Consider the following 25,436-nt stretch of genomic DNA (forward strand, 5'->3'; position numbering starts at 1 on the left):
ATGTGCCTGTTTTGTTGTTCAAAATTCCATCAACGTTCTTTATGCAGTGGAGCTAGAAGGTATACAAACACAAACAAATGTATGAACTGCCCTCTTTTTGTAGGCAAGACTCAACCAAATATTTAATAACACAGTCATGTTTTCATCACTGAAAACATACCTGTGGAAGCTCATTCTAATGGAATGAGACAATACTTTTCATTAATGACTTTAGCTTATTTTTAAAGTTTGAACAATGGAACAGTCTGATTATTAAAATATTAATAAAATTATTAAAGTAATATTATTGTAAAATGGCAATTAAATAGTTGGGAAATTGCAAATAAGATGATTGGTAGAAAACTACCAAAATAAGATGAAGTGCAAAAATAGGTTCTCCCTGAAAGAGTACACTTCGAGGGTTAGGGGTAGGAAACAGGATGCTTTATTCAAGGAAAGTCATAATTCTGATCATTGCAGTTCAGTGGACCAGTGATATTAATACACAACAGCAGGAAAAGATGGTCAACTTTATGTGATTCATCCTCTAAAAGGAAGTACACAGGATATTATTTTATCATTTCATCATTATGCCACTGATGAGTCACCACAAAAATAAATTCAAACAGGAGTAAGGAAAAAACCCTAATGTTATGAAGGAAATAAAGAAAGTTAATGCTACAGCTTTTTTTTTTTGGGGGGGGGGAGACAATTACAAAAACTATATATATATATATCTTGGGATTACTTTAAAATCAGCCGAATTGTTAGTTTCTATTGCAGAGTCACGTTCTGGATAACAATTTGGCCTAAGGCTTCAGACGAGATTCAGTTTTACGAGACTGTAAAAGATTTGACACGGTAATAGCCTCAGAAAAAAATAAACAATACCTCCAAAGATGCCTGAAATTTATCAACTGATCATAAATTCTTGTCTTTCATCAATAAAAACGAATTTCATTCAATGAAAATACCTCCTCAGAGAAATAACATTTCTTCCAGTATAACTTTCCTCAAAATAGCTCTTCTGCTATTCTCCAAGAAAAAAAGAGTAAAAATCTTCAAAGGCTCCCTTGTGTCCCAATTCCAACCACTGAAGACCCTCCATGTCTGGTTTCCCATTGCTACTGCCATCCTTTGGTCATATGTCCCCTCCATGCCTGTGATTCTCCATGTTTCTAATTTACTCATTTGGTTTTTCTTATAAGGAATGCCTTCATCTAATGCCATGACCCAAATCCCTATCTGTTGAAATTATATTCACCCCTAAAGACAAATCTTTATAAAGCTCTGCAGACCTCCTTCTCTGGAAGCAATATTTTTCTCTTATTAAATGAGCTGATATTTGGAAGCACTAAGCACAGAGTAAATTCCCAGAATTTTAAAATACTCTCCCAAACGTCTTTGCTATTACTTTAGAACTGAGTACACCTATTGTAGCATATGTCACCTTTGGCTTACTTGAGATCTTTCTTATGTGTTCTACTATGGGATACGTTGTTTCAGTTCTTCCTTGGGTTCTTGACAATGCTATAGTTAAAGAGGGCAGTGACTACATTTTTTCATGTCTGTATACGTCCTAGCTCCATTGCATAAGAATGTTGATAGAATTATGAATGAAAAATCAAGCCCATGCTTTATTTATCTTCATCATAAATAGGTATGAAAGATTTTGTGAAAGATGATTTTCAATGGTGTGGAAGACTGGAGGAGGATAAAGCTGAGGCTATGATATTCAAAGAGGACACAATATCCTCAATGCAAACAAAGGCAAAAGACTGTGAGGCTGCGGATGGTAAAAGCAAACACTGGGAATGGCCTGCCCTAGATGGTGATTATTTTAAAAAGTCTATCCATCTGATAGGAAGAATCAATATTGTGAAAATGGCCATACTAACCAAGGTAATTTATAGATTCAATGCCATCCCCATCAAGCTACCAATGACTTTCTTTACAGAATAGGAAAAAACTACTTTAAAGTTCATAGGAACCAAAAAAGAGCCTGCATCGCCAAGACAATCCTAAGCCAAAAGAACAAAGCTGGAGACATCATGCTACCCGACTTCAAACTATACTACAAGGCTATAGTAACCAAAACAGCTTGGTACTGGTACAAAAACAGAGATATAGACCAATGGAACAGAACAGAGCCCTCAGACATAATACCACACATCTACAACCATCTGATCTTTGACAAACCTGACAAAAACAAGAAATGGTGAAAGGATTCCCTATTTAATAAATGGTGCTGGGAAAACTGGCTAGCCATATGTAGAAAGCTGAAACTGGATCCCTTCGTTACACCTTATACAAAAATTAATTCAAGATGGATTAGAGACTTAAATGTTAGACCTAAAACCTTAAAAGCCCTAGAAGAAACTCTAGGCAATACCATTCAGGACACAAGCATGGGCAAGGACTTCATGACTAAAACACCAAAAGCAATGGCAACAAAAGCCAAAATTGACAAATGTGATCTAATTAAACTAAAGAGCTTCTGCACAGCAAAAGAAACTACCAGCAGAGTGAACAGGCAACCTATAGAATGGGAGAAAATTTTTACAATCTACCCATCTGACAAAGGGCTAATATCCAGAATCTACAAAGAACTTAACTTTACAAGAAAAAAATCAAACAACCCCATCAAAAAGTGGGCAAAGGATATGAACAGACACTTCTCAAAAGAAGATATTAATGCAACCAACAGACACATGAAAAAATGCTCATCATCACTAGCCATCAGAGAAATGCAAATCAAAACCATCTCACACCAGTTAGAATGAAGATCATTAAAAAGTCAGGAAACAACAGGTGCTGGAGAGGATGTGGAGAAATAGGAACACTTTTACACCATTGGTGGGACTGTAAACTAGTTCAACCGTTGTGGAAGACAGTGTGGTGATTCCTCAAGGATCTAGAACTAGAAATACCATTTGATCCAGCCATCCCGTTACTGGATATATACCCAAAAGATTATAAATCATGCTGCTATAAAGACACATGCACACGTATGTTTGTTGCAGCACTATTCACTCTAGCAAAGACTTGGAACTAACCCAAATGTCCATCAATGATAGACTGGATTAAGAAAATGTGGCACATATACACCATGGAATACTATGTAGCCATAAAAAGGATGAGTTCATGTCCTTTGTAGGGACATGGATGCAGCTGGAAACCATCATTCTGAGCAAACTATCACAAGGACAGAAAACTAAACAATGCATGTTCTCACTCATAGGTGGGAATTGAACAATGAGAACACTTGGACACAGGGTGGGGAACATCACACACTAGGGCCTGTTGTGGGGTGGGGTGAGAAGGGAGGGATAGCATTAGGATATATACCTAATGTAAATGATGAGTTAATAGGTGCAGCACACTAACATGGCACATGTATACATATGTAACAAACCTGCACGTTGTGCACATGTACCCTAGAACTTTAAGTATAATTAAAACAAAAAAGTCTATCCATCTGAGAGTCCATGGGGTACTTTTTTTTCTTCTTCTCAAAAATTTATTAGTGAACCTCAGTTTCTCATCCTGTATGGAAAAAAAATGATTCAAAAACCCCAGGAAATTCTGGATAAAATACAAAAAGTATCATTTTAAAGGTTTATAGTCTAAGAAAATAATTAAAAACTCCAGGGACCAAAAGTTAAGAAGCAGTTTGAATCAAGAAAAGTCAATTGAGAATTTCTGATCTCTGCTAGACTTTGGTTTTTAATGTGTCAGACATAAGGTGCAAAGTCATGAACCCCTGAAAGGAGGAGACTGCTGAGATACTTGAGCAAAGCTATATAGTTAACAATGACAAAAGGGGATGACAAGGGAGCCTGTGCTGCTTGACTTGGGCACTCACATATGGAACCACATTATGACACAGCTGGCATATGATGTAGAACTATGAGGCATGAATAGATTGGTCAATAAATAGTACTGTGGCAATTGTTTATCCAAATGGAAAGAAAATAAAATTGTTCCCTCTCTCACAGCAGCCACAAAAATCAATTCAGGCTAAATGAAGAGCTAAATGTTTCAAGCAAAACAAAGCCTGACCAGACCAAGTGTTCCTGAGTGGTGAAGTAGAGAATACTCTTATACTGCTGATAGTTCAGAATAAATTGGTAAAACTACTTTGGAATGCACGTTTATCAATACCTATGAGAACTGAGGATATGTTCATTCTAAGACCCAGCAGCTCTATTCCCAGTTACATACCCTAAAAAGAATTATTTCATATGTGCACAAATCAATGTGTAAAAATGTTCAGAGCAGTACTGTTTGGATTTGCAAAATTTAGAAACAAACATCTGGACGCATTAGTTTTCTATTGATGTGTAACAAATTACCACAAACGTAGCAGCTTAACACTCATTTGTTATTTCACAGTTTTTGGAGGTCAGAATGCCGGCATGGTGTAATATAACCCTGCTCTCAGCTCAGAGTCTCAAAATCAAGATGCTAGCTGGGCTTTGGCCTCATCTGTGGTGTTCTAACTTCATTTGGGTTATTATCAGAGGGTTGGTCCTTAGGGTTGCAGGACTGAGAGTCCTGCTTTCTTGATGGCTGTTGGCCAGGGTCTTGGCCACATGGCACTTTGCAACGTGGAGGCTTACTTCCTTTTATTTATTTATTTATTATTTATTTATTTATTATGGTACTTTAAGTTCTAAGGTACATGTGCACAATGTGCAGGTTTGCTACATATATATACATGTGCCATGTTGGTGTGCCGCACCCATTAACTTGTCATTTACATTAGGGATATCTCCTAATGCAAGCCAACAGAAGACCCTTTTTTGCTTTGAATCTCTCCAAGAAAAGTTCAGTACCTCTGATTAGGTCAGGCCCACCCATGACAATAACCATTTATGACTGACTCAGCATTAAATGCTTAGCAACCTATTCACAGGAATGACAGCCCACCATATTCGCAAATCCTACCAGTATCGAAGGGTAGGGGATGATGTAAGGTATGGACATTAGAGGGGAGATATCATGGAGTACAGCTTAGAATTTGCCTCCTGCACAGGAAAATGAAAAAATAAATTGTGTTGTGTCTATATAAAGAATGTATCATATATGTAATATAATATATAGTTGCTTTTTATACAGTAATGACAATAAATAAAATACAGCTCCATGTTCTCAATTAGGTAACTCTTATAAACATAATATTGAGCAATAAAAGCCATTAGCAGGAGAAATAGTACAGAATGAGACCATATCAGGCAAGTTTAAATTATGCAAAAGATATGTGATTTTCAGTTGATGTCCATATATGCATTGAAAGCATAAAGAAATTAACAAAACACATATCAAATTCAGAAAAGTGATTCTCTATGGAAGAGTGAGTGGACAGTGATCAGGAAGGGGCACCCAAGGACTTCAGGTCTATTGTTAATTTGGTGCTTAAGTATGGCCACAGAGGAGTATGTTTTATTATTCTTCATATCTTTCTGCATGTCAAATATTTCATGACAAAATTAAAAATACATGAAAGACAAAACAACAAAAATTAAAGATTTCAGCAATATTAATTGAACTAATAGTTTTAAAGATTAAAATAAACCTTGAATCTATTAAAACGTCATACACTCTAACGGCATCTGACAAATAATTTAAAAAATTAAGGAGCAAGTTGTTTCTTCAAATTTCTTGGTAATTCCTTTAATACAACTAACTGCATGACTAGTCATTTTGGTGGTAAGGGGAAGGGAAAGTTAATTTGTCATTATGTGTTTTACAGCTTTTCTTGCTTCTATTGTGCAGTAACTCTTTCGGACATATTTTATAAGTGAAAATTCAATAGAGCAAGTAATTAACATTTAGAGAATGCAAATTAAGAAAACCTATATCAAATAAATACTAACATTTAAGTTCTTTGTGTTATAGAGGGTAATATATTACTTAGAAATAAAAACTATCCCCATTTGTACAACTGCAAAGCATATGAGGCCCGTTCATTATTATTTTAGTGGGAAATCAGAAGGAATAAAGACACAGAACTGGTTAAAGATGGACAGTGAATGTTTACTGCATTTATTTCAGTAATTTAGAGGCAGTTGTTTTCTATAATAAATGGAGAGAAAAACTGAGTAAAACCTTACTGAAGCTGCTTATAAGCTTTTGTTAGGCGATTATGGAAAAACATGCAATTTGTCTTTGTTACAGAAAGACTGTGGTTATTCTTTCTTATGCCAATCTGTCTTAGGACCTGTACAGGCTGTTCCAGAATGAATAGTTCATGTAAATTCTACTCATACAATATATTCATCCCAACAAAACAGGAACTGTTGCATATTGCCTTACATCAGGATTTCATCTTACTTGTTATTTCTATTTAGCAGTGTAGCTATTTGGTCCAAACTAGAACAGAAAGTTATTGGCTTGAGATGACAAAGTTGTTTTATTAAATTCTATCAACATAGCATTCTTTGTTTTTCCATTAAGTAGAATTCGAGCATCCCTTCTCCATCTCTTGGGCTTGTATACAGATGCAGTCCTGGCTGTCTTCCTTTCTGACTCTACTTACTGATGCTTACAGATCCACTGCACAGTGTTAAGTGCTCTTGGAGGTGTAAGGAATGCACATGTTCTCAACCTCAAGACACCTGTAGACTAGTGAAGGCAATAAGACCCGTGTGTAATGTCAATGGTATGTGACAGAAACTGACCAGTACCATAAAAACAGGAAGAACAGGAATCCACAACTGATCTACTCTGTGTCCGGCCCTATGGTAGCTGCTTTGCAGGTACCTATTTGGGCATCTTGGGAAGGATATGGGGTCCAGATGTTTCTGGTGAAAGGAGTTAAACAGCAGCTTTCTACCACATGTCTATTTACAAACCCTGTTTGCATGGGGAATACGGGAGCAGCTTTGGAGACAGAGCTGAGAGAAATCTTGTGCAGGTATTGGGTCTAACCCAAGTGGTTGTCTTCACAACATCAATTTCTTCCCATGTGATTAATCGAAGCTAATTATTTTAATTCTAGGAATAACCCTGTTACTCAATCCTTCCAATGAGAGATGACAGCAAGTTTGCTGGAAGGAAAGGGATGATAGGAAAGGTTTTCCAGGTCCTAAGGAGGAGGCCTGGGAACAGAGGACCCACATATTCCTCTAGATGTCATCAGAAAGCCTGGAAATGTCACATCCATTTTGCTAACATAGGAAGACAACCCATGGAGAAGGTCACTGTATGAGTTTGCTAGGGCTGCTGTAACAAAGCTCCACAAACCTGGTGGCTTAAAACAACAGAAGTGTATTGTCTCACAGCTATGGAGACTAGAAGTCTAAAATTAAGGTGTTGGCAGGGCAGGGCTGTACTCTCTCTTACAGCTCTAGGGAAACAATCTTCCCTTCTATCTTATGGCTTTTGGTGTTTGCCAGAATTCTTTGATGTTCCTTGGCTTGTAGATGCCATTCCAGTTCCATGTCCATATCTCTGTGTTATACAGTTTAGATCTGTGTCCCCAACCAAATCTCATGTTCAATTGTAATCCTCAGTGTTGGAGGTGGGGCCTGGTGGGCGTGATTAGATTATAGGGGTGGTTTCTCAGGAATGGTTGAGCACCATCTTCTCAGTGCTGTTCTCATGGCAGTGAGTGAGTCATTGTGAAATCAGGTTATTTAAAAGTGTGTAGCACCTCCTCCCTCTTTCTTTTCCTCCTGCCCTGGCCATATAAGACTTGCCTGCTTCCCCTTTGCCTTCTGCCATGTGTCTTCCCCAGGAGCCAAGCAGATGCTTCCATGCTTCCTATACAACCTGCACAACCGTGAGCAATTAAACCTCTCTTCTTTGTAATTACCCAGTCTCAGGTATTTCTTCATAGCAATGTGAGAACAGGCTAATACACTGTGTGTCTTTACATCATCTTCCTCTTATGCATGTTTGTCTCTGTCCTTTCCCTTTTCATAAAAGCATCAGTCATATTGGATTAGGGTCCACCTTGATTACTTCATTTTAACTTGATTACCTCTATCTCAAATAAAGTTATATTTTGAGGTTCTGGGAGTTGTGATTTCAACATACATTTTTGGGGGAACACTGACAATTCCAACAACAATAAAGAGAATTTCAATGAACGATCCAGTCCTGACTTCCTGAAAGCTACCTAATCTCTTGAATCTTATGGAATAAATTTCCTTAAAGTCAGCTGGAATCAAGTTTTCTGTTACTTGCAGCCAAAGTGTTTGCAATAGAATTATGCAGATATTTCTGATTGGATAGGGTAAGGGGAATGATCCGGGGTAATGTGGATCCTGGAGGAATGAACAATACTGGGAAAAGGAATCTGGCATGCTGAGCCTTACCCAGTATGTAAGGATGACAGATGTTTGTGTTGGTTCAGCTTTGTTACTCATTCTCCATTCAAACACCTCTTCACAAACTGTCACTTGAAACACCCTTTCACCTGTCTCATGTGTGAGATCTTCTTAGACAAATGCTATTTCTGCTGTGGCACAGAGAATATCAGGTGCTGGTTTGGGATCCTGACATGATCATTCCTAACACTCACAGGCTATTCCCCAAAATGTTAACACCTCTGTATCTTTCTTGATTTCCTGAAGTCCTCTGGGAAGTTTGTGATGAACTATTCCAGAGGCCTTTCCTTCCAGGTACAGATTGACAACATATTTATATTCTTGGCACTCAATAAATATTTCCTAACTGAACACTTTCTAGTGTGTTTGCTTGGCTACAAGTGACCTAATGGCTAATAGTTAGTAGGAGCAATAGACAACTTCAAATCCAGCTGTCCAGCTGTGTAGCTTTGTGTGGGTTATGCAAGGTCTCCAAGCTTCAGTCTTACCATCTGTAAGTAGGGCTCTTAGTTATCATGCCTGATAGACATCATTATCATTTAAACAATGAATGAAGCTCAGACAAATTAAGTGTCACCTAAGACTACACACCTGGTAAATAGTGCTGAAGCAGATTCAGGGTGAGTGCCCTCCCCAAGCCTCCCAGGTGCTTCCACACTTTATTTTCCCACACCATTCTGCAGCCCTATCAATGTTGCTGGTAGGCAGCCTCCAAGATGGACTGGACCCAAGTCAAGATAACATAGACAATTGCTGATTTTTAACGTCACCATTTCACTTTGTGATACATCATGTGATTTTTCTTGCAGAAAATTTGTTCTAGTCATGTCCTGTGCCTTAGGCTAATACTGTAATTAACCAACCTATCCTAAGCATTCAACCACTGGATAATGCCTAGAGAAAGGAGGGAAAGAGACCCAGGGATGAGTGTCTGAAGACAAATCTAGCCTTGAGGAAAATGTGTTTTTAATCATCTTTCCTGAGTGATTTTCTATCAGGCAAGTACTACCAATTGGTGGTGCTTTATTTGATTAGGGATGATAATGACCCCTTTTATAATTGTAATATTTTTTTAACATTTCCCTGTAAAATTTTATTATTCTTCATGGATTTCACCTTTATTAACTTTTATGTGAAAGGAAAAATATACTCCTTCTAGTCACTTCACACATGCAGGCTGTCACCATTGTCAGCTGCAGAATAACTGATTGGGGGGCCTGGGAGCTGCCGAACTGCTTTCATTAAGGTGGTCAAAATAATCAGGCAAAATGGCGCAATTGAGTAATTGGAGATCTGAAAATGTAATACTACTTGATTACTATTATAGCTGGAAAATAGAGCAAATATCGAGGGGCTAAGGCAGGAACAGATCTAAAAAGCAGCCTTGTCATTTATACAGATAATATTATCAATTTCAAATATATTACATAGGGTATAATCTAGTCTTTTAATGAATACTTTCTAAGCCCAGTTGTGTCATCTTTGTATATTATTTAATACACAAAATGCAGAAGAAAAAAACACATTTCTTACATCTTGGATGTGAAAAATAAAAGTGTAAAGAATGATTTGCCCAGTATCACATAGCTAAAAAGCAACGGGGCATTGATGCACAATCGGACTTGTAGGGACAGAAGTACAGACTCTTAAATGCATTTTTTTTTTAAAAAACAGAGGCCCACAGCCCTTATTCACAAGTCCAAAATTTAAACATTTCTGAGAATACTTGAAGGTCCTTTTTTTAAATTATAGTACATTTAGTAGCAAAATCTACTGCAACCTCTGACTCCCTGGTTCAAGTGATTCTCCTGTCTCAGCCTACTGAGTAGCTGGGATTACAGGCACATACCACCACACCCAGCTAATTTTTGTGTTTTCAGTAGAGACAGGGCTTCACCATGCTGGCCAGGATGGTCTCGATCTCCTGACCTCATGATCCACCCACCTCAGCCTCTCAAAGTGCTGGGATTACAGGCGTGAACCACTGCGCCTGGTCAAATACACCTTTTTCACTATTCCTCTACATCCCTCCTCTCAAAACCTTTATGCTTTCACTTGGACCAACCCTGACACAGGCTACTCCCAACAACTCATCTGGACTGTCCTCCCAGGGGTTTAGAGACAGCCCTCACTATTTCAGTCACTTCAATTAGACCTCTCCCAACTAGCTCTACAACCCAGGATTTTGCTGCAATATGTGGACAATTTACTCCTTCGCAGCCCCTTTCTTGACCATTGTATTCAACACATCACCAAGATTTTAAATGTTTTGGCTGACTGCGGGTAGCGGGTGTCCAAAAGGAAGGCCCAATTAACATCTCCAAAAGTTTCATACCTAGGACTGATCATAACTCCAAATACCCGAGAAATGCTGCTGGCACGAAAGCAAGGTGTTCAACAAATCCCATTTCCTAAAACAAAAAGGGACTTACTTTCCTTCCTTGGATTAGTGTAATATTTTCGATTATGGGTAGCAAATTTTGCCATTATTGCTAAACCCCTTTATGAACACACAAAAGGAAATCTTGACCAACCACTCACTTGCACTCCAGACCTTTATCATGCTTTTTCTCATCTAAAACTGTGCCTTATTACAGGCCCACACTTTAGACATTCCAAATCTCCTAAGACCTTTTCATCTTTGTTTACACATTTCTCATAATGAGGCCCTTGGACTATTAGCCCAACCTGTGGGAAACTCCTTCCAACCAGTGGCATATTTTTCTAAAAAACCAGACCTCATTTATAAAAGCTGGTCCCTTTTCTGAAAAATTTTGGCCACAGCCTGTCTAATTATCCCTGAGACACAAAAACTCATGTTCTACAAACCCCTTCAGGTATTTTCTTCTCACAGTCTACAAGATATGGTCAGCCATAAGGCACTCACCCCCATCTCATCCTCTCATATGCAAGCCCTACATTTAACCCTCCTTCAACCTGCTCTCTCTCTTCATAGATGCTCCCTGCCTAATCCTGCCACTCTTTTACCTTCAATACCAATTTTAGACCCCAACCAACACTCATGCTCTGATCTAATTGAAAGTTATCTCACCATGTTTCACCATCTTACTTTCGCTCACATAAAGGGAGCCCCAGATTGGTTTATAGATGCCCCAGATTGGTTTATAGATGGCAGTGCATCAAAAAACCCTCCTCTCCAAGCAGGATATGCCATCATTGAGGGATATCGTTATGATACCCACTCTCTCCCATCTAGAGGAGTCATAGAGGCTGCCCCCTTGCCTTTGGGCACATCTGCCCAACAAGCAGAATTAGTTGCCCTAATAAGAGCATTAACCCTGGCAAAAAACATACAAGTTAATATGTACACCAATTCTAAATACGTTATAACATCATCCATTCCAATGCCCAAATTTGGAGAGAGTGGGGCTATATCACATCTAAGTCTATCATTAATGGGAAACTCATCCATCATCTATTAAAGGCATCTCTACTTCCAGAAAAGGTTGCAGTTACTCATTACAAAGGACATCAATCAGACAAAAGCCACATTTCTTTAGGAAACTATGAGGCTGACTATTGGGCAAAACATGCCTCAACCAATCACCCAATTCCCCAATGCTTATTTTCCCTCATACAACATATCCCCTCCCTTTATCCAGAACACCGATCACAACAACTAATCATGGCAGGGGCAAATTTGAACCCCCCAAACTGGTTCACATGAAACAAATTAGTCCTACATGACCCTTAAGAAAACAACTCTTCTACGGGAGATTCACAACCTCTTCCACGCTAGCCATTCCCCTCTACAACATTTCTTAAGATCCCGTATACACATAACCCCAGATAAAAAGGAACAGTTAAAAGCCATTTGCCATCAATGCTCTATTTGCCAGAAAGCTTCACCCCATTCCAACGCTAGACACTCTTCTTTCCCAACCCATCAAGCCAGGGGACACCTTCCAGTAGAGGATTGGCAAATTGATTTTACCCATATACTCCCCAGTAAAAAGGGTTTGATTTCTTTTAGTTCTGGTTGATACCTTTTTGGGATGGGTTGAGGCTTTTCCCACAACCAACAAACGAATTTCTAAATGTCACCTGCAAATTAATAACAGAAATCATCCCCAGGTCTGGGGTGCCTCTTTCTTTTCAATCTGATAACGGCCCTGAATTCATTTCTCACATTAATCAAACACTTGCACAAGCCCTACAAATTACCTGGAAGCTAAACATTCCCTATCGACCTCAATCTTCAGGAAAGGTTGAAAAAATGAATGGCATTCTAAAAAAACACCCTCACCAGGTACTCACTCCACACATGTAAAGACTGGGTTACACTTTTGCCTTTAGCCCTTCTAAAAATTCAGGTGCTCTCACGAAAATCTTTAATGCTCATCCCCTTTGAAATCACGTATGGAAGACCACTCGCCCCTTCTGCTCCACCTCAGGGTCAAGTCCCATCTCTACTAACTCCTTTCGTTTCCCCTCTTGTACATACCATCTGCCATTTCATTTGGGAATATGCTGACGAATACCTGCCACAACCTGTCGCCGACTCCTCCATTCCCTTCCTACAGCCAGGAGACTGGGTTCTGGTAAAAGATCCCAGTCCTACCCTCCATTCCCTCCTCACACCTCAATGGAAGGGACCTTGCCAGATCATCCTTAATACACCCACAGCAGCAAAACTCCAGGGACTCCCCAACTGGTTTCATTATACTTCTCTCAAGATAACAGACTTCCCTTCACCACCTACCCCAACAACCACATCTAAAACCCCTTCAGGCTTCTCTTGTGTCTCCACAGGACCCACTCCCCTTCGCCTCACCTGAATCCTGGAGGCAAAGGAAGAGAAATCCACATAAGCCGCTTATGTCTCTTTCTATCCCAAACTTTCATTGCTAGTTGGTCCAAGACCAACTAGACTCCTTGGTTGCAGTAGTCCTCCAAAAACAGGGATTAGATCTTATAATGGCTGAAAAAGGGGGCCTCTGCCTCTTACTGGGTGAGGAATGTTGCTTCTATCTCAACCAATCGGGCCTAGTAAGAGATACTGCTGAAAAACTTAAAGGGCTAAAAAGCGAAAGGAATACCAAAACAACCACATACATTCTTGGTTTAGAAACAAAATCCTAACAGGGACCATCCCATTCTTAGGCCCTCTCCTAATCATATGCCTAGGACTAATGTGCTTACGGATAATTCACCTTTTTCAGAGATTTTTTTTTTTTTTTTTTTTTTTTTTTTAACTGACAGGATCATGGCCATCTCACAATTACCCAAAAGCATCTACAGATGGCACTACTCCTACAATCAACCCAAAACCAAACCACCTCTGACCCCCGCTCAGCAGGAAGTAGCCAGAAAGAACACACCACTCCTCTTCCTTTTTATAACTGCAGGGACTGAATTGAGAGAGCAGGAGATCGTCATCTTGGAGAAACACCACCATTTTAAGTTCCCCTTGATTAAAAAACCACCCAAATCAAGCCCCCAAACATCAGCCTAATGTCAGCATCACCAGAAACATTCCAACCAGAAACACGACAATCCCGAGTTAGCCTCCCTTCCAACCAGACATCCCAAACCCATAATAAACTTTCCCTCACATAAAAACATTCTGAACCTGCAATAAGCTCCCCACTTCTTAAACCCTTAAATACCCTTAGTCTGTAAGACAGAACGCTTCTGAGCAAAATTGGCCAGAAGCCCCTCTCAAGTTTATTCTCCAAAATAAACCCGTCTTCGACTGTTGAGCTGCTTTTAATTTTTCTTACCTCCTTAACTCTTACAATAACCATCCCCATGTTCCCATGAAAAAGCTGGCCAGCTGCTCTTTTTATTTACCCAGTGAAGGGGCAGACCCAGAGAAGGTGGGCCTAATGATGTGATTATCATCCTGTCTCGCCTCCCTCCAGCCTCCTCTCCAGGAGTCCTGCTCTTGGCCAAAATCCTATGTGTGATCCATTCAGACCTGATTATAGGTAATGGCAAGGCCTTGCCTTGGATACCTCCCAGGGGACCATGGCCATCCCCACCCTAAACATAGTGCATGACCAGGGCACTGCCATTTCTGGAGGGGCTTGCAAATTATGACTCAGCCCAGGCCAGCTGGGCTCATGGCCATAGCTGCAGTTCCAGACCAGGTGCCTCCATGCAGAGGCCTCCTGATCAGAGCCCAGCTGAGGCACATTCCTCCATGCTAGCTCCGTTCCTTTCTACCCCTATCCCTTCCTTATGCTTCCCCACCCTGGGTGCAGGAATGGCTGGAACTTTTTGTTCAGAACTGCTTAGCAAGGAAAAGAGCCCTCCCTCCCCTCTGCCTGCTGACCACCTGACCCTTAACCAACACCTCCGGACGCTGGAGAGCTGGAGAGTGGTGCCTACCTTTGCCTCCTGCTTGTACTGTTGCAGTGAGGGAACGAAGGCTTGATTGTAACTTTCAGCTTGGCTTGCTGTCCTGAGGATCACCTCGACACCTGTCAGCTCAACACCTGTCTAAGGCTGATCTTTATCCTCATGCTGTGGGTACTGCCTTCTCCCACCTCTGCAGGAATCTTTGCCATCATCCTCATCTCACTCATCTCCAGCCTCACTATCTACTCGCCCTCTCTCATCAGCATTTAAACATTGTATGTAAGTGCACCTGAAAGCAATAATGCAAGCATACCCTGAGAATGACCCTTGTTGCCAGACACACCTGAATGTGTGTTCAGAGCTAGAGAATCTGGGAGTGGCCAACCCAGAGATTGGTTCCTTTTCTATGAGGAACATCTGAGCCCCATTCCTCCCGTGGAACACTGGCTGTAAAGGGAATTGAGGCCCCGAGTCTGGGGTGAATTAAGATTTCCATGTGGAGGTTGCTGGAAGAGTGTGCTAAGTAAAAATGCTATGTAAATTGCATGCATTTTGCAAGCAGGTCCGGTTCTCCTGAACAGCTGGCAGCCATTGGACTCCCGCCCTGTATGCAAACCCTCAATAAAACCCCATGTCTTTTCTCCTGGCTCTGGGTCTCTTCTTCAGCCTTTTGAACCTGGTGCCTTCCCTATTAGAGCTGATAGGAGTTTGGCATGACAAATACGACTACACTTTCAACCGACTTCAGAGTTCCTTGGCCTTCTGTCCTCCTCTTACCATTGATGGTTCTTGCTCTCTAAGTTCTGGAACAAGGATTTGCTCAACACAGACATTTAGTACATGCTGTCACTGTGACGGGAATGTGTGCCCTTGTACTTCCTTTGGTTACATACAGCCATTGGAGCCACCTGTTCCCACAAGCCTTTCTGGACTTTCCCATGCCTGGAAATCGGCCTTGCCTCTGGGTCCCCAGAGCATCTGGTGTCTGCCTTCATCAAGGCCTCTGGTGCCCTGTGCGTACCTACTGCCTCCTCCCCTCTACTGAGAATTTCTTGAGGACTTATGTCCCCAAGATCACCTAAATGACCAGACTCTTTAAAGGCACTTGACAAATCCTTGGCAGCACATGAATGAAGAATCTGCATCATAAAAGGATGAATTCCAACACTGGTAGCTCAAATAATAAATTTAGCACAAGATTTAAAAAAAAAAATCCCTAAAATAAAGCTAAGCTGTCCATTAAAAGTACAGACCCTTTTGCTGTCAAAGCTCAACTTTTAAAAATATATGCTGTTTTTACCCCAATATTATTCTTCCATATGATATGGTTTGACTGTGTCGCCACCCAAATGCCATCTTGAATTGTGGCTCCCATAATTCCCAGGTGTTGTGGGAGGGACCAGGTGTGAGATAATTGAATCATGGGGAAGTTTCCCCCATCCTGATCTCATGGTAGTGAATAAATCTCACAAGATCTGATAGTTTTGTCAGAGGTTTCCACTTTAGCTTGGCTCTTATTCCCTCTTGGCTGCCACCATGTAAGATGTGCCTTTCACCTTCCACCATGATTGTGAGGCCTTTCCAGCCATGTGGAACTGTGAGTCCATTAAACCTCTTTTTCTTTATAAATTACGCAGTTTAGTCGAACATGTCTTTATCAGTGGTCTAAGAATGGACTAATACACCATATAATAGGCCTTACTATTTCAACTTAGGGTAAAAATATATACATTCTTTGTCTGGTCATTGTATTTTTTTACATTTCTAAGTACACATGGAGTTAAATTTCAAGGTCCTTCTGTATCTCCTACATGAGTTTTGTTAATGGATCCATTAATTTCTAACTTCCTTTTTAGCCTAAGTGAATTCTAATGAGAAAGCTGAGAGACATTTAAATTCTGAAGAGCCTATGAATTTTATTTTATTGAAAACCAAAAGCTTCCTTTTAGATTCTAACATAATATGTAAACCATAAAACATTAAAAATATGTCAACTCTTTTGAACACAAAAATGCAAGATTTATTTTAAAATTCTGCTGTATTTTAATTTATAGGTGCTAAGAACCCTAGCATTCAGGTTTCAGCGTCTAACTCTATTAGATTATTTCCGGAATTTTAGAATTGATATATAATCTGACAATGCTGAAAATGGTCTCAAACACCTACACGCTGCAGAAGAGACCATTTTAAATATTAAAATCTAATTATCCCAAGTTATCAAAAATAGGACAATGCTTCTGAACCACTGCTAAAGTGAGATTACTTTGATGTTAATCATTATTACTAAAATAAGAACAATGAATTTAACTTGTTGCATTTTTAAAATTCTTACCCTTGGAAACGTCGTAAATCTGTCCAGTTCTTCGACAAAGCAGAACATCTGCAAACTTATGGCTGACATAACAATCAAGAGGCTGGCAGTGAATACAACCAAACTCCCAAGCTTTTTCCCAGGACCGAATATCTTGTACACGAAGTCTTCCAATGCCGGTGAAATCTTAATCAGCCGAACTACTCGGAGAACCTATCAAGGGAGAGACAAACATTTATTGATACATTATGACCATTTATTTACACTGAATCTTAAGTATGTTCATACTGAAAGATTATTTTATAGTGCTTTATGAAAATTGTACCTCTCCATTTGAACATCTAGTGACTAAAAATAACAATAACCACTGGTTTAGCTCAACGCCTGCCACGTAACAAGAACTCAATAAATCCGAAATGAATGGATGAACTGTTTTAACATATTATATGATTATACAAAATGATATTCACTAGTACATATTGTTGAAATAAAATTAATATTTTTCTAATGTTCAAGTACGCAAGGAAACCCAGGTTGAACATTCCTAATTTAAAACATAAAATGCTCAAAAATTTGAAACTTTTTGAGTGCTGATATGAGGCCATAAGTGAAAAAGTCTACACCTGACACCTTTGCTTTATGATGGTTCAATGTATACAAACTTTGTTTCACGCATAAAAAACTATTAAGAATATTGTATACAACTACCTTCAGGGAATGTAATTGAGGTATTTATAAAACATAAACAATGTTTGTGTTTAGAGATAAGATATCCTTATTCCCAGGATATCTCATTATGCACATATATACAAGTGTTTTAAAAATCTGACAAACATCGAAAGCCAAAACACTTCTGGTCCCAAGCATTTGGGATACAGATACTCAACCTGTATTAGTTATATTCATTGTCTCACAAAATATTTTCCTAGGTATTATGAGAAAATCACAAGGAAATGAAAAAAGCAGCAAACTTTTATCAAGAACCTTTACTTCTCACTGAGATTATCACCACAATATCCATTTTCTCCTTTCTCCTTAAAAAACAGAACTCTCCAAATTTTAACCTGGGGCTATAGTCTACACGTTCCAGTCTCCCTCGCAGCTAGCTGTCTCCAGTGGACTGGGTTCAGACCTATGGAATGTGAGAGGAAATGATTTGTACAAGTTTTGGTGCATTAAGTTAAACTTTCTCTGAATCCTTTAAAAAATACCTTCCTCTTGCCTGGAAATGGAAACAAATAGCGTAGCCCCTTTGGACCAGAAATAGAAGGCTTGCATAGAATACGACGGGTCCTGTCCAACCCAGCAGGCTGGGTGACCATGGGGGGCACAGCCACCTGCTTTCCCCACGTACTCACCAACTGCTGCAGAGAAATAAACTTCTGTCTTATGTATGTCTTGTATTTTTGGATCTTCGTTATATGTACTTAACTCTTCTCTATATATATACACACACACATATATGTGTGTGTCTGTATATATTTACATATATTTTAGTTATGCATCACATAATAACTTTTGAGTCAAGTATGGGCCACGTATAGGATGGTGGTCCTATAAGACTGTACCTTTTCTATATTTAGCTATGTTTTGATACACAAATACCATTGTGTGACAGTTGCCTTCAGTATTCAATGTAGTCATACACTGTACAGGTTTGTAGCCTGGGAGCGATAGGCCATACCATATAGCTATACATATAGGTTTGTATGTGTGTATAGTTTGTATATGTTTGTATAGTAGGTTATACATCTAGTTTGTGTAAGTAAACTCTATGATCACACAACAACAAAATTGCCTAACAATGCATTTTTCAGAACGTATGTCTGCTGTTAAGTGATGCACGACTGTGTATATATACACATACACACACACATCTAAATATATAGATATATTTAGATGTTTTGTATACATACATTTGCAGAAAAATAAGTAATTAATCGACAAATTTATTAACTCATTTGTTTAACAGACATTTATTGATTAGCATGTGCCAAACTTCGTGCTGGACAAATAGGATTCAATGGCTACTATTACAAAGTGAGTATAACACAAAGACACAGCTTTTAAGGACACATTTATATTAGTATGTATAAATTAGTACATAATTAAAAGCTGAAGTATATAATGTGAAAAATATAACTTTTCATTAAGTCTAAGATGTCATCAATTTTGTATGTAGCTCTAAGAAATAAAAAAATGCTGCCAATTAAAGTATAACACATCACTGATTATAACAGCTCCCAAATTCAGAGATATTAACATAGGAAAATTGCATGCCTGGCATACATGAAATGTAGTTTCTATAACGATCATCCAAGATTATTTGATGTCAATAAGAGATTGAGTTGTCTGTGAAAGAGGAATAGTGTATTTGGAATACAATAAGAAACAGAAAATGCATTTTTAAAAATCAGATTTGGCCAGGTGCAGTGGCTCACACCTGTAATCCCAGCACTTTGGGAGGCCGAGGTGGGCGGATCATGAGAAATATTTTTTTTTTTTTTTTTTTAAATCCCCAATGGGCACTGCTGTAAGAGTCACACCAACTATGTGCTCCTAGGAGCCATCTTTGCCTCCACATGGAGAAAGCCAGGTTAAGAATGACACCGACACACCAACAGAAGAAAGGCAGGTGAAGACACACACTGAGCCCCCTGACACCGTATTAGCCTCTGAATTTTGCCATACCTGAAACCACGTTTACTGCATTTACTTTGATTTAACAGGAAATATCAATGGTCAGTCTTATTCCTATTGTCTGCAGAATGCAAATAATATGGTTTACGGCATGTAAGTAAACCAACGGAAAAAAAATGACTAAAGTTGTGAAATGCACATTTCCTTCATGCTAATTTGAAATTTTTAAACATATATAAGAAATTATGTTGTTCAAATTAAGCATCATACTACATGGAGAAGCTACCAATTTTTCCTGCTGTAATTCTTAACACACATTCCCAAATCAGAGCATATTACTCTCGTATTATTTACAAAGAATAGGCAAACAGCTTTATCATAAGAACTATTAAAGTATTAACATTCATATTAATATCCAGAATAATAATCTGGAAAGATTTCACATTTTTATCTGATTTGTCTATTCTCAGACATAAATAATTTGGTACCTAATCATAAACGGCTGAATCTAGAAAAGTTGGCAGCATCAATTACCAGCTTAGAGCTCAAATTTCAGTAGTTTTCCTGAGTTGTATTAAAATCATAACTGAAAGATTGTTTAATTTTGAAGCCCATCCCAAATTCTAATAAAAACAGCCTGTGTACATCTGTGCAATTTTAATGAATTAATATTTTATTAGCTTGAAAAAAAGGGAACTATTTAATACAACTTCCACATTGGTGATTTGATCAGCATTTTCAAAGGGTTAAACTGCATTCCTAGAAAGGAAAAATCCCTGTCAGTGAGTCTAATTGTGCCTTTTCATTTATTCGGGGATCAGTAGGTTTTTCACTCTATCTACCGTATGAAGCTTTTTGATTTTGTGTTCCTAGAGACACAACACAAAGTAAACCATACTCTGAAAGATAACCACTTCAGAACATTTTGTGGTTGTCTCTAAAATACATTTTCCTGGTCACATTTCTGAGTCTTTCTCTAAAAGGTCACTATGTTGATTTGTAGTGAGATGCTGTAGAAATTGCATAGTTAAGAATATGAACTCTGAAATTCAAGTTCTTGGGAAGAAGTTTTAGCTCCATCATTTGCGAGGTATGCGGTCTTGGGCAAGTCAACAGATTTCTTCAGACCTCAATACACATACAGTCTTTATCTCAGGGATTGTTATGAGAAAAAAATGAGACAATGCACTCAACAAGGTGCCTGACACACAGAAAATTCACAAGAAGCACCAGTCAACATCATCATGATGATACAGGTATGTAAGAACTACAGCATTTTGTAAGACCTTATGACTTCCCATAGGCCATGCTGCCCTGCATTGGTTGCAGCCCAACCACACTGGCCTTTGTGCTATTCCTTGAACCACATCAATCATGCACCCACCTAAGGACATGCTCAACGTGATTCTCTCCATCTGGAATGCTTCGCCTCGGACCTCCTTACAGTTTGCTCCTTCACTTCATTCAGTCTCTGCTCAAACCTCACCTCTTCAGAGAGGGCTTCTATGAACAACTAATCTAAAATAGCCCCCAACTACACAATTTCTATTCTTTTTACCCTGCACACTTCTTCCTTAAGACATTTCCAGTACTTGTACTTCACATTCCTTTGTGTACTTCTTTGTTAACTGTTTGCCTTTAGAATTTAAGCTTCATAAAGTGGGAACCCTCTCTGCTTTGCCCACTGCTCCATCTTCAGTATCTGAAACAGTGGCCGACACATAGTAGAAGCTCAGTAAATATCACTTGAATAAATACATTAATAACATCAGTAATTAGTCTAACAGATAACTTATATATATACATATATATATATATTTTATACTTTAAGTTCTAGGGTACATGTGCACAAAATGCAGATTTGTTACATATGTATACCTGTGCCATGTTGGTGTGCTGCACCCATCAACTCGTCAGCACCCATCATCTCATCATTTACATCAGTTATATCTCCCAATGCAATCCCTCCCTGCTTCCCCCTCCCCATAATAGGCCCTGGTGTGTGATGTTCCCCTTCCCAAGTCCAAGTGATCTCATTGTTCATTTCCCACCTATGAGTGAGAACATGCAGTGTTTGGTTTTCTGTTCTTGTGATAGCTTGCTGAGAATGATGGTTTCCAACTGCATCCATGTCCCTATAAAGGACACAAACTCATTCTTTTTATGGCTGCATAGTATTCCATGGTGTATATGTGCCACATTTTCTTAATCCAGTCTGTCACTGATGGACATTTGGGTTGATTCCAAGTCTTTGCTATTGTGAATAGTGCCGCAATAAACATATGTGTGCATGTGTCTTTATAGCAGCATGATTTATAATCCTGTGGGTACATACCCAGTAATGGGATGGCTGGGTCATATGGTACTTCTAGTTCTAGATCCTTGAGGAATCGCCATACTGTTTTCCACAATGGTTGAACTAGTTTATAATCCCACCAACAGTGTAAAAGTGTTCCTATTTCTCCACATCTTCTCCAGCACCTGTTGTTTCCTGACTTTTTAATGATTGCCATTCTAACTGGTGTGAGATGGTATCTCATTGTGGTTTTGATTTGCATTTCTCTGATGGCCAGTGATGACGCTAGCCATAAGTAGAAAGCTGAAACTGGATCCTTTCCTTACTCCTTATACAAAAATTAATTCAAGATGGATTAGAGACTTAACTGCTAGACCTAATACCATCAAAACCCTAGAAGAAAACCTAGGTAATACCATTCAGGACATAGGCATGGGCAAGGACTTCATGTCTAAAACACCAAAAGCAATGGCAACAAAAGCCAAAATTGACAAATGGGATCTAATTAAACTAAAGAGCTTCTGCACAGCAAAAGAAACTACCATCAGAGTGAACAGGCAACCTACAGAATGGGAGAAAGTTTTTGCAATCTACTTATCTGACAAAGGGCTAATATCCAGAACCTACAAAGAACTCAAACAAATTTACAAGAAAAAAACAAACAACCCCATCAAAAAGTGGGCAAAGGATATGAACAGACATTTCTCAAAAGAAGACATGCATACAGCCAACAGACACATGATAACTAATATTCTAAAGGAAGCCACTTTGCACTAAACATTACTTCATTTAAATGTGAGAAATATGAAATTGTCTAAGGAAAGGCTTGTTGGCAACACAGTAAAGAAAGGTTGATTGAAATGAGAAGTGTGAGGACCAATAGGGAAGACCAATGTGGGCCTTTATATAAAGATCTGCTCTGTCTGGTACAGTGGATTCTCCATATGCAAATTTGCAAAAACCCTTGCGACACCTAAGTTTCTCGAGAGATTTACTTTTTAGCCACACATTAACTGAGATCATTTTTATTCATTATTAATACAATAGAAAAAGATAAGCATGGCCATGTGTAGAGAGATACCAATGAAAATCACTTAATCATTAACATAAATTAAACAGAACCAATTACAGGATAATCCAAAATCAAAGACAGCACTGAAATTGCAAACTTCACTATAATTTGACTATCTATCTATCATCTATCTATCTATAAAATGGTTACAGCCTTGCAGGCTAATTTTAGATATTTTGTAAAAAACAGACTAGTAGGAAAAAAAGACATGATAACAAGAGTAGGAACCTACAGATGATTAATACTTTGTTATAAGTTGGTTTATTTCTCTCTAGTCATTTTTTTCCACTTTATAGGTATTTTACATACACATATAAATATATATGTATTTATATATATAATTTATACTGTTTATCATTTAAATAAAACAGTCATATTTCTAAATTATAAAAAACTCATCATAATTATAATTTTATGGTTAAATTTGCATTATAACTTATTAAGCTATTCCTCAAATGTTTGCCATTGAAACAGTTTCCATTTTTTCTCTCATTAACAATTCTACAATAAATATTTTGCACACAAAATTTTGATATTTTCTAACTTTTTACTGAAAAATAGTATGTCAGAGACAATAGCAATATTAAGACCCGGAATATATTTTATACTGTAACTTTGCTGAAATAGGCAACACCAATTTTCTTAATTTGGTTACTTTAATAGCTTTGTAAAAATGGTATCCTGTTGTTTTGATATAAAGCATATTCTCTATAATTATGTGCAATGATGCCCTAAGGTAGGTACCCAATAGTCATGATAACTGTGAATCTAGATAGCAGTGCACAAGAGCTTATAATCACATGAATGTTTGGAAAGCACATTTTGTATCAAGAATTTTAAATGTGTATATCTCTTGCCCCAGCCATGTCACTTATGATAATCAAGCTTCAGGATATAACTCAACAAATGAGGAGAGATTTACATCCACAGACGCTGAGGGAAGTGAGCACTTGAACCATGAAAATCCTCTGTGGTTTCAATATGCTTGGCTGTGATTACAAGGGCTCAGCTTTTTGTCTGGGTTTGTGGAGGGTTTTGCTTTTTACATTTTGTGAATTATATTTGCATGTCCTTTCCCCCAGGTACTAAAAGTGTCTAGTTACATGTGATTTGGCAGCTAAAGTGAATATTGTTCTGAGAATAATACTTGGGTATTACTAATAAATAAAATCAATAAAGTTGCAATGCATGTTCTTTTTTCTAAGGGGTTAGAGTCCCGTTTCTCAACATCACTTCTTTAAAATTCTATTGTCACTTTATTTCCCAACTATTTAACAATATCTATTTAGAAAACAATCAATGCACTTTCTGGTGTTTCCATGATAAATTATATAAATGACCAAGTTTGAAACAGGAAAATGACTATATTTGAGGTATTTTTTTACTAGAATAGCATGTACACATATTTTATCATTTTGACTAAGTATTTACCAGGACAGTGAGCACGTTGCTACATTAAATAATAACAAAGAATGTAACTAATAATTACTGTTTATTGCATAATTAGAAAACAATGTGACTCAATATATCACATTTTAAAAAGATATCCAATTATTATAAGTTAAATAAGAATTATAAGTGCCATCACAAAGTAACAGGCATTTATAAATAATACTGTACGACTAATTACAATCTGTAAAGGTAAGTTATTATTATTATTATTATTATTATACTTTAAGTTCTAGGGTACATGTGCATAACGTGCAGGTTTGTTACATATGGGAACTGAACAATGAGATCACTTGGACTCGGGAAGGGGAACATCACACACCGGGGCCTATCATGGGGAGGGGGGAGGGGGGAGGAATTGCATTGGGAGTTATACCTGATGTAAAGGTAAGTTTCATAAACCTTTAATATTTTCATTGTAAATCATTGTTGAGCAAACACTTAGGCTTATTGACAAGGAAGATAAACACTTGGGATTAAGTTAATGTTTCCTACTATATGTAGTTTAAAATTTGATACGCATATATGGATATATGTTATCCACATACAAAAACATGTGTATCTATATACTGCTAATTTAGGAAAAGTAAGTAAAATATATTGTTCCTTTGAATTTTCAGGAGTTTTAAAAGCAATTGTTACAATTAATGAACGCGCTATTTCTAATTTTTAAGATGTCATTGTGCCTCCTCAAGTTCACACCATAATAGTTATTATATATAAATATTATATATAATTCTATGTGGTTGTTAAAATAATGTGACAGGTATTTACTCTGGAAATAAAGAAATTTCTAAAGAGAAATAGGCATTATTTGTATTACCTGAAAGTACGTGAATTGTGAATGATAAAGATCTGGATATACATGAAGAGTAGTTCCAATTACGAGTAGTAGCTCGAATTTGTGGAGAGATGAGCTAATGTATCCAGTAAATCCCAAACACCATATCTTCAGAAGTGCTTCCAAATCAAACAGTACTGTAAAAGCCACCTAGAGACACAAAGAAACATTGAAATTGAAATTCAAAA

At 38.1% G+C, this 25,436-nt stretch overlaps 1 protein-coding gene across 8 annotated transcripts in view; it reads right to left on the minus strand.

Moving 5' to 3' along the window:
• NALCN (sodium leak channel, non-selective) overlaps window positions 1-25,436 on the minus strand; it is a 351,429-nt gene that overhangs the window by 156,460 nt on the left and 169,533 nt on the right. For all 8 annotated transcript variants that reach the window (XM_007960806.3, XM_038007863.2, XM_038007864.2 and 5 more), the window contains 2 exons: window positions 25,231-25,398; window positions 16,972-17,163 (listed from right to left, as the gene is read on the minus strand). In XM_007960806.3, the coding sequence (XP_007958997.2) occupies window positions 16,972-17,163; window positions 25,231-25,398 (360 nt within the window). The remainder of the gene's footprint in view (window positions 1-16,971; window positions 17,164-25,230; window positions 25,399-25,436) is intronic.

This window comes from Chlorocebus sabaeus, chromosome 3 (genome assembly GCF_047675955.1).
Source record: "Chlorocebus sabaeus isolate Y175 chromosome 3, mChlSab1.0.hap1, whole genome shotgun sequence".
In the NCBI taxonomy this organism is placed as follows: domain Eukaryota; kingdom Metazoa; phylum Chordata; class Mammalia; order Primates; family Cercopithecidae; genus Chlorocebus; species Chlorocebus sabaeus.